The sequence below is a fragment of the Phaseolus vulgaris genome, chromosome 2 (assembly GCF_000499845.2).
Source record: "Phaseolus vulgaris cultivar G19833 chromosome 2, P. vulgaris v2.0, whole genome shotgun sequence".
Classification (NCBI taxonomy): domain Eukaryota; kingdom Viridiplantae; phylum Streptophyta; class Magnoliopsida; order Fabales; family Fabaceae; genus Phaseolus; species Phaseolus vulgaris.
This window is the reverse complement of record NC_023758.2, coordinates 40,654,853-40,664,797: the sequence shown is the minus strand read 5'-3', so window position 1 is coordinate 40,664,797 and position 9,945 is coordinate 40,654,853. Positions and strand designations below refer to the sequence as shown.

The window sequence follows — 9,945 nt, the reverse complement described above, 5'->3', positions numbered from 1 at the left end:
TAATTAACAAAATGGTTCCACACACCATGCCAACTTTTGTATTTACAAAAAGACAAACACAAAAACATTCGCTTCAAGTGTTTTCACTTTCCATGTGTTTTTTTATAAGGCTTCTGGCCATGCTAAACACATGCTGAGATTGTGAGTATAAATATTGATGTTTGAGGAACCAAGAACTCATTCTAAACCAAAATCTCTTCTCTTTGAGCTTGGAGTTTGGCCTTGTCTTCTGTAATGGATTATGGAAAGAACTTCAGCAACAAGAGGAGTAACAATGAAAGTTCAGCAGATAGGAAGAGGTTGTTGATGAGCAGACAAATAGTGATGGAGAATGAGAAAGAAGACATCAACAAAATGGCTGATGCATTCATCAACAACTTCCGCAAACAACTGAAGATTGAGAGAGCAAATTCGTTGAGACGTTTTCACGATATGGTAAACAGAGGTGCTGAATGATTTTAGCTTCATGGAATTGCTTCACTGCCTAAATAATAGTGATTGTTTTGTTACTTCACACACACCAAAGAAAGTGATGAAAGATTCTTTCGTAGTTAAGAAAAAGTTCAGGTTCTCTGTACTTTTGATTGAAAATTTCACCAAAAAATTCATAGCATAATGTTGCAAACACTACATCGATTATATATTAAGATATTTTATAGTATATAAGTGAGTGAAAATAAAAAATGTGGGTGTATACAGAATTTTTTTCATAAATAAATTTATTTATCTAATTTCTTCATATTTTTGTATTTTTTTTAATATTACTTTTTTTTATATGATGACAAATAATTGTTGTTATTTGAGATATTAGTCTAACTTAGATATCAAATAGTATACCTAATATGAAAAAATTGAATGAAAATAAGATATTTTATAGTACATGATAATTGAGTGAAAATAAAATATTTTATAATACATAAGTGACTGAAAATTTTATGAATTTGTAAGATTGAGTTGAATTTAAAATTTACTTCCTTAAATCTTCTAATATCTAATTATTATTTTTTTAATAAAGTAATTAAAATTTATAATTTTGTTGTATGGATGATGTCAAAAATTTCTTATGGATGATGTAATTTTGGTCCAGGTTATTGTTTGGTGAAAGTCTAAGATGTTTTTATAGACATTAACAAGGGTTTTTCTGACATGGTGTAAGTCAAGGTTATTTGTAGTTAATGTTAACAAAGAAGATTATTTTTTTGACATCATCGTTCAGTATTTTTTTTTACCTACTTTTTTACCAATGTCACCTAAAACAAATTCTCAGTTTGAAAGAAACATGTAACCAACTTTAGCAAAAATAGCATTGGTGACATCAATGAAAAAAAACAATGATAATTACACACTAAAAAAAATTATTTTATTTTTTAATTTAAAATATTATTATATTATTATAATTGAAGTGTAACTTTTTTGTTACCACATTACCATGAAAATAAATTACCAAGTGGTTGTTTGAGGCGTTAAAAACCATTTTTCATAAATAAAAAAAAACGATCAACCGAAAAACTCTATTAACATCCACTAAAAAAAGTCGTGTAAACATCTGTCGAAAACCTTGATTAACATTGACTAAGAAATAAGTTTGACTTATATTGGAAGAAAATAATTCTAGAAAAATATTTTATCAACCTTAAGTGAAAAACATGACTTAAATGAGTTGAAAAGATAGTCTCACTGTTGTCAAGAAAAAAAAAATTGGCTAATGTACTCTTGACCAACATTAACAATAAAATACATTTAGTCAACATTGTAAAAACACTTCAATATAATATGTTGAAAAATACTACTGATAATGAAAATCTTACCAACTTTGGTTAAGAAATAACATTATTGACAAAAAAATTGATAAGTTCAACTAAAAATATAATCATGATGAAGTTTTAGTCTATAAAGAAACCTCCATCAATGTCAATAGAAAAAATTTAAAATTCTTACTGTACAAATAAAATTTAAAATTCTTTAATTTTAAGTATTCAAATAATCATCATAAATTTTTAAAATTTCAAATTCTTTCAAAATTCTCTACGTGTTGTCATTAAAGGTCTCAAATTCTTTGTAAAAATAAATTACTCTCTAAAAAAATCTCTATCAAACACACTATATATGTTGTGTTTTTATTCCTCTTTAATCAAAAGACTAGTCATGCATCAACATCTTTCTGTCCACTTTCACAAAGTTGTAGCATAGGAAACAATTTTGCTCAAAGTTCGGTCAAATAACAATTATAGACCTCTCTCTCAATAAGAATTTTGAATCATGGTTTTCTATTTTGTAAGACACCAACTTTCGCAATAAGAATTTTCCACTATGGCTTTTGGAAAAATCTTATCCAAGCATAAACTATTACTCTTCCAAAACAAGCAACTGATTTTCAAATCATACATTGAAATTGCTTTTGCCACAAGATGGAATCAACTGATTCTTCTCCCTGCTTACTAAAATAAATCAACTTGAGCAGAGATAGAAATGTTTTTTTGATGTTTTCTAATGAATCATATACATCCGAAAAACATGTCTTACAACCTAATATATTGTAAAGAAAGGAAATGGCACAGCCTGAGAGTGAAGCAACATTTACAATATCTGCTCCCTATTCATGGTTGTAAAGCAATGACCTCATTCTATAGCCAAAATCAACAATTCACCTCATCTTTACAATGAAGCCCAATCTTTCCACACAGGAAAGTGGATAAACCTGTTTCAATTTCCCTAACTGTATAGCCAAGATTATCATCAGAGGAGTTTGGATCTCAGGCTTGAAGAACCTGACAATGAACAATATGACTCTTCAAACTACCACGCCCTGCTATAGTCGACCATAAATTTCTAACTAAAGATCTGACATGACCTTTTCCAGCAATATTTTCCCAAAGGTGAGGATTGCTTTCCACGCGTCTGTTTGGACTCGAAACATCAACAAGACTAATGCTCATATTGTTGCGTATAATGCAGAGCTTTCCATTAAGAGGAACAAGAGCAGCAGCATCAAGGGCTCGAGACGTACCTAGATGGAGCCTGCTATCGATGAACTTCTTCCATGAATCAGTTGCTCTGTCATACACTTTGAGCTTGCACCCATCCTGGCAATCAAGTGCATACAGTTGTTCATTCAGCGATATGCTAGGATTACGCCAACCATCGACCATTCCATTACTCACTGGGGTCCAGGTATCAGTTTCCTGTGAATAGGATTCGCATACGACATTGCGATTTGATCCAAGTCCCTTCAAAAACCATGTCCCATTATGAACAACACCAATAAAGGGCACCATTGCTGTGGTCATCTCTGAGATGAAGCTCCATCTGTTCCGATTGGGATCGTAAACTTCAGCAGATCGAAGAGTTCTTTGGATTCCTTCACATTCCCCGCCAGCAACATAGAGACAGTTATTTATTACACAAGAACCAAACAAATGGCGCTTCCGCAGCATATCTGGTGCTCTATGCCACTTATTGGTACGGGCATTGTAGAAAATAACACGTCTCATAGATCCTTTCAGAGGATCTTTTCCACCAAATAAGTAAAGGTGACAACCACTGAGAACTGCACAGCCAAATCCCAATGCTTCAGAATATTCCCCAGGAACAGGTGGAAGAGATTGCCACAGTTGGTAGATGGGATCGAAAGCATGCAATGAAATTCTTTTATCACGATCTCTTTTGATCACATAAACCCATTCTTCTGCCATTCCAAGACTTCTCCTGAGTGAATAAAAGAAATTTCCAGACAGGAGACGATACCATCTCTTGCAAACCGAACGCAGTTTACCATGCTCAACCCGAGGTACACGAATCAAACATGCAATAGCAAGATCATCAGGAAGACCAGGAAGAAGAGGAGGCTGAACTCTTGTCCTCTCTCTTCGTGAGTTTTTGCTCCTATGCGCATTTGGGTTTATGTCAGGTTGGATACATAATTTCGATCCAGGAACAAATTTCCTTGCCCCAGCTACTGTTTTCAGGCCTGAATCTACTTTACAGTAGCAAGAAACAGAGTCAACCTGTGAAATTCTCCATGTCAGTGTGTATAAGCATAATGTAAAAGAGCATATTCACAAGAAGACAGCAAGCTTTACATATTTCTCCTCCCCCCAGTTCAAGGTTCCATAGAACTGAACGGTTCTTGTACAGTTTTCTTCAGCAAAAAAATAACTTCCAGACTACTAACTTAGCAATCTGTTGACTTGTCAAACGATAAATTATTAATTTATAAAGCTAAAAAATTTATTTTCCTAGAAAGGTCATATTAGGTATTAAAATTATTATATATGAATGCAGACAAGGAATTTTCGATGCTCCAAGTGGGATGGTGAGATAAAAAAACAGTAAGGGATTCAATCACATGCATCATACAATCATAAGACCAAGCAAGGTTAATAAAAAGAAAGGGGCAGCTACGTATACACGTACTGGAATTTGACTTCACAAACTCAGATTTGTGAAGAAGTAACAGTTTAAGTTCATAATCATGATTTTAGAAAAATTTTAATACAAGTTAGAGGACAATAAGTTGTAACACTACATAGAAACAGAAACAACCAATCACCATTTACATGATGACATCTCCGAGTAAAGAATGATACAAATCCCATGACTGCTGCAATGGATGTGCCGAGGGTCAGGCTTGTCCAAGAGTCAAAGGAATATCAGAAAAAGGCAGGTGTACAAGGGAGGAAAACTACACACCTTAGTAACATATATTTTGCATCTGTAAGCAAGATCTCCTACTGAGATTCAGAAAGATAGGAAGGTACTGTAGTCAAGAATGATGTTTCTAAAATATCACAGACATGGTACCTAGTTGCAGATGTATGCATGCCCCTTAAATATGGTTTGGAAGATATCACTTTTGTAAAGACATGGAAAGTTGAGTTCCATTACATTCTACCAAATCCCAACATCATTGAATGGAAAAAGCTCTCTCTATGTTACATTCCACCTAATCCTATCAACCCACATGCTCTGCTCTGTTCACTGATTCTTTTGGTGGAATGGTCTGTTCTCTGATTGCAACAACTTATAAGAAACCAAAATTTAAATCCTTGTTTGCACATTGACAGTCCAGGACCCACCATCGGCAATAAAAAACTTAAACAGTGCTTGTCTTTGGACAAATACTGTCATTCCTTAAGCAAACAAATGTCATGACACTTCAGCTTCTACTTAAATTTCTATTCAAAACCCTTAGGTCCAACAATCCTAAAATTTTGAAAAATAGAAAATAAAGGATAAATGTGCAATATAATGGAATTGAAATACGTGCAATAAATGCTTAGTGCAAAAAGTAAACAAGATCAAATAAATCACATGATTTCGTTTTTGAGGCTTAAATAACGGTGTTACATGTACCATTATGATACACATAGAATTATAAGAGAATTTTTCAAGAGAAAACAAGGTGCACCAGGATATAATAAGAGAGATATCTAACAAAAATTTGAATGTGAATTTTAAAAATTAATTACAGAAAAATTAATCCCTAGTTAAAAAAAATGAAATCATTGAAAACTTTAAGTAAGTGCACCCTGCACTTGTTACACATACATATCATGTAAGTAACACTTCCAGAATGATTGAGGGTACTACTGACAAGCAGTAATTTTCAAGGATCAAAAACGGATGTGACAATGTGAAATAAATGATTAAACAGGGATGAGGGAAGATACTACCCTCGGCTTAATTTTTCAATTGAGCTAACAGAAAAGAGAATATCACGACCAGTGCTTTAATTAAGTTAATAGAAAATACTAATATTAATTAACTTTACGGGCAAGGGATGAGAGAACCAAAATAAAAGGAAATATAAAACAGTTCAGAAAACTAATAAGGAGGAAAACGTAGATAAGCGGAACTATATACGAGAGTTGTGATAAATGATAGTTTTCAAAGGTAGAGAATGACAAGGCCCCCGATTCTGATATTGATGAGCAGAAGTTGCAATAATAGTATGAACAGGAAAAAGGTTGAGTTATAAAACACGAATTTAATTTGTGTCTTCTGCATCCAACTTGATAGTGTTTAATGGATAATCACGAGGAACAAAGAAAAAGAGAAAATGAAAAATCATATTCTACCCCACCCCCACCCCAATAAAAAGGGAATGAGTCCTAAATTCTCTTGTTGGTTCCTAGTTCCAACAAATGCTCAAGCTTCAAACCCAATACACCTGAGAAGGCATACAAAGAAAATCCTCCCTGTTACTAACTTATCACAATAAAAAAATTGTAACAATCTCTGCCAAAGGGTGTGGAGTAAGGAGGCTAACACTTCCCATTTGTAAAACACTAGCTAAGTACAACTTGCAATCAGCAAGACGAATAGCATCAACAAAAAGGTTTTGGGTTCATTCCTGCTGAGAAACTAGTGATATGAGACCTTCGAATGGAGCAACCTCCTTTTCCCCCTAAACATTTAGCCCCGTATATAACAAAAAAATGGTAGCATTCTCAGTCAAAGGTGCGGAATATGGACGATGGAGGTTGGGAACTCTATAAATGTTAAGCTGCGTACATTTTCTTAGTCTGGTATATCATGCTTAGGTGGAATTAGAATCTAGGAAGCCACACACAATGTATGTTGAGGTAGCAAGAGACTTCTAAGATCTAACTTTGACTTGGTCAGACATAAGAGCCCTAGAAATAAAAGAGAGCTTTTTCCCATTTAAGAATTCTGAGGTTCAGACACTGCCCAATTGACTGGAAGTTACAACTTACAATCAACTTAGGTCTTTGCCTCTCTTCCAGACACAAACAGAGAAAGATAGAACTTCCGGTTAACCAAAACCTCAAAACACAAAGCTGGTAAATTGAACCTTTTTTTATCATCACAACAAACACACAAAAGGCTGAAACTAAAAGAATGGAGAAAAAAGTTATCCGATTCAAAACAACAGAACTAATTCGATGATAAATAAAAAAATAATAATAGCAATTGAATTTACCAGTGGAGCTTGAACTCTAGAGACCCTTTGAGCATTCGTTGAGCTTTCAACTAACTGGTTCATCTCCGAAACCGAGACTTGCGTATGAACGGATTTTTCAGCGCAAATTAAACATCTTGGTGCAGATCAACACAACCCCTTTTGAACCTAGGCTTCAATTCCCAGAACCCGATCCAGTCCACAGAAGAGAGAAGCTGGTGTCTTTTCCTGAGGAACTGCAACAGAATGAAAAAGAAAGAAATGGGTCATTGGAGTTTGGAAGGAAGAAAGAAGAAGCAAGAGTGGTGATGTGAGGAGCACCTTCTCTCACTCTCCTCTTTCACCTTTGGTTGAGAATGAGAAACCACAAGCTTAGCTTCACAGAAATTGTGTGTGTGTTTTCCTTCTTGGGGATTTGGGAAAAATTAATGTGTTTTTATATATTTATTTTAATGTTAAACTGAGTGAGTTGTGTGAATTTGTAGAATTTAATATAAATTGCATAACTGTCCTCAGAGGACACATCGCTTGTGACGATGGTCCTCTTTAATTAATGTGTTGCAGTTCATGGGTCAAACCAACCCAACTTTGAAGCCAAAGAAGAGAGAGAGAGAAAGGTTTTCTTTTTTTCCCATTTGTTCATTGCAGAAATATCATCCTTTTATGGGATTGTGAACATTGGTTATCACATGATTCCTTAGAACACCTTTTTTGTCTTTTTCTTTAACACATTTGGCCTTTTTCAGATTTTCTTTATATGTTATTGCTATTATCGATGATTCAGTTTTGGAGCAAAGATATTTGAATTCCCTCAAATTTAAGACTTTTAATCTTCAAATTAAAATTCAAAAACCATTTTTCATGCCTTATCAACAACATTGTTTTCTTAATCAATTAACGTCCTTTCAAAATAACACCACCTTTAACTGTCAAATCAAAATGTTTGAAACATTAATTATTTTTCTTCCTCACATATCATTAAATTATCTTTTTTTACACAATATACATTCATGAAAATAAGAAAAACTATTTCAAAAAATATCTTTCAGGGTTATTATTAATACTTTTTGAATAACTTTAAATGTAAACTGGTAGGAGTATTTTAAGTATGAAATTTAGAATCACTATTATAAAAGTTAAAAAATTTATCGCATGTGATCATTTATTATTAGATAATAATGCCAGTCTGTTATTTATAATCAATGTAATATAATTATACTCTCAAATTTAATTGATTTCATTCGGTATGAATTTAGAAAAGAAATAAAATTATTAATAAAGTGTAATTTCACGTATTAATTATTAAAATAAATAAAAATTTAAAAATTTATTAAAATATTAATTTGTGATAAGATATCTTCCGTTTAAATATACTAAAACTGTACCACTTTTACATGTCTTGTCCATTTCAATAATATTTTAAAATTTTAATATTTTTAATATTAAAATATGTAAAATTGTCCATTTTGAATAAAAAGTAAAAAAATTAAACAAATTAACCTGAGAAAAAAAGATTGCTTAGTTCGGATTATCAAGTTATTGACCTATATATTTTAAAAATAATAAATAATATAAATCTGATGAATACATGAGTTATCAAGAAAAAATAAAAGTATAAATTATGAATTTTAATTAGAATTAGAATTTATGAACGAACTCATGACCGATTAATAATATATTGTTTCAGTTTAACTTAGTACAATGAATCAGATTGACGAGAGATTGTATTTAAAGTTTTACTTCAAACATTTATATAAGTGATTCTTGTTATCCCTATTCAATTTTTTATAAAGTAAAATAATTATATTGACAGTAAATAAACTAGTATTTTAATTTGTATATTGAATAGCATAATTCAAACATTATCTTATTATTGTTTTATGTTACATGTACTAATCATGCATTAGAATAAGCATTTAACGTATTTATTTTGAGTTTCAAAAGTTTAACGATTAAATGATGCAAGCATCTTTTGAAAATACTTAAAATTGATCAAGTTCATAATTGATAATCAATTTAATATTTATAGAATAGTATAATTGATTTTCTCATATATATCTAAACTTATTGAAAAGTTATTAATTGAATATATCGTTACGGAGAACTAAAGTCATTCACAAGTAATTAATTATCATGAGATATTAATAGTTTATTTAAGCAGATATGGTTCTAATATGTGTAAATATTTTATTATCATAAGTAAATGTGATTATTTGAATTTTGGTTGAATTCAAGTGGATTGAAGAACCATGTGTGAGTGCTTTTAATAATTATCTTTGTTTTATAAAGTTTACATAGCAAGCAGTTTTTTAAATTTATCATCTCAACATCTTCAACAATCTTTAGAATGTGTATGCTTACAGAACAAAGAGTTCAATGATTTTTTTCTATAATGTGTTGGTAAAAGTTTAGGTAACTTGTTATCACATAACTTTTATCAGAAAAAAAAACAATAAATAAATGTAAATCAACTAAAAGAACTTATATTAAAATATTTAGTAAAAATATCATGATCCTTTCTTTAGTAAAATTTAATATTTTTATTAGAAAAAAAGTTAAATCTCACCTACCCATAAAAACATTTGTGAGATTGATTAAAAGCCATTCCCGAAAAGCACTCTTTCCTATAATTATTAGTTTTTTTTTATTTGATCTTGATCTTTCCATATATGTGTGTCTCATCCAAAACTTTCTATTTTTATAAACCTAATTGGTCTTAAAAATAACTCACCTTTAATTATTAAATTTAAAAAAGGAAAAAAAGTGCATTTGACATCTTAATCATTCTTTTTTAAAATTAATGATTATACCGTATTATTTGTTTTTACATATAAAAAAGTATTTTTTACTATAAAAAAAGAAATAAGTATAAGACAGAAAACGAAACTGAATAATCTCAACAACAAAAAAATGGTTCAAACTTTCTTTGCATATCAAAAACAATTTAGATGGAGAGTACCTAAATAATCGATCGATTATGGCTGAATTCTAATTGATTATATAGGTTAACATTTTATTTATAT

The 9,945-nt window shown here is 31.1% G+C and overlaps 1 protein-coding gene across 2 annotated transcripts; it reads right to left on the bottom strand.

Annotated features, from left to right (window-relative positions):
- Nucleotides 1-2,368: 2,368 nt before the first annotated feature.
- On the bottom strand, nucleotides 2,369-7,581 carry LOC137812101 (F-box/kelch-repeat protein At1g55270). 2 transcript variants are annotated; one of them, XM_068613995.1, is made up of 3 exons: nucleotides 7,244-7,581; nucleotides 6,944-7,158; nucleotides 2,369-4,004 (listed from the first exon to the last, which is right to left on the bottom strand). In XM_068613995.1, the coding sequence occupies exons 2-3, from the start codon at nucleotides 7,004-7,006 to the stop codon at nucleotides 2,754-2,756; spliced, it is 1,314 nt and encodes a 437-aa protein (XP_068470096.1). In that variant the 5' UTR covers nucleotides 7,007-7,158; nucleotides 7,244-7,581; the 3' UTR covers nucleotides 2,369-2,753. The 2 variants fall into 2 exon arrangements, with proteins under 2 accessions (XP_068470096.1, XP_068470097.1); XM_068613996.1 differs by lacking the exon at nucleotides 7,244-7,581 and having other exon boundaries at nucleotides 6,944-7,199.
- Between the last annotated feature and the right edge of the window lie 2,364 nt (nucleotides 7,582-9,945).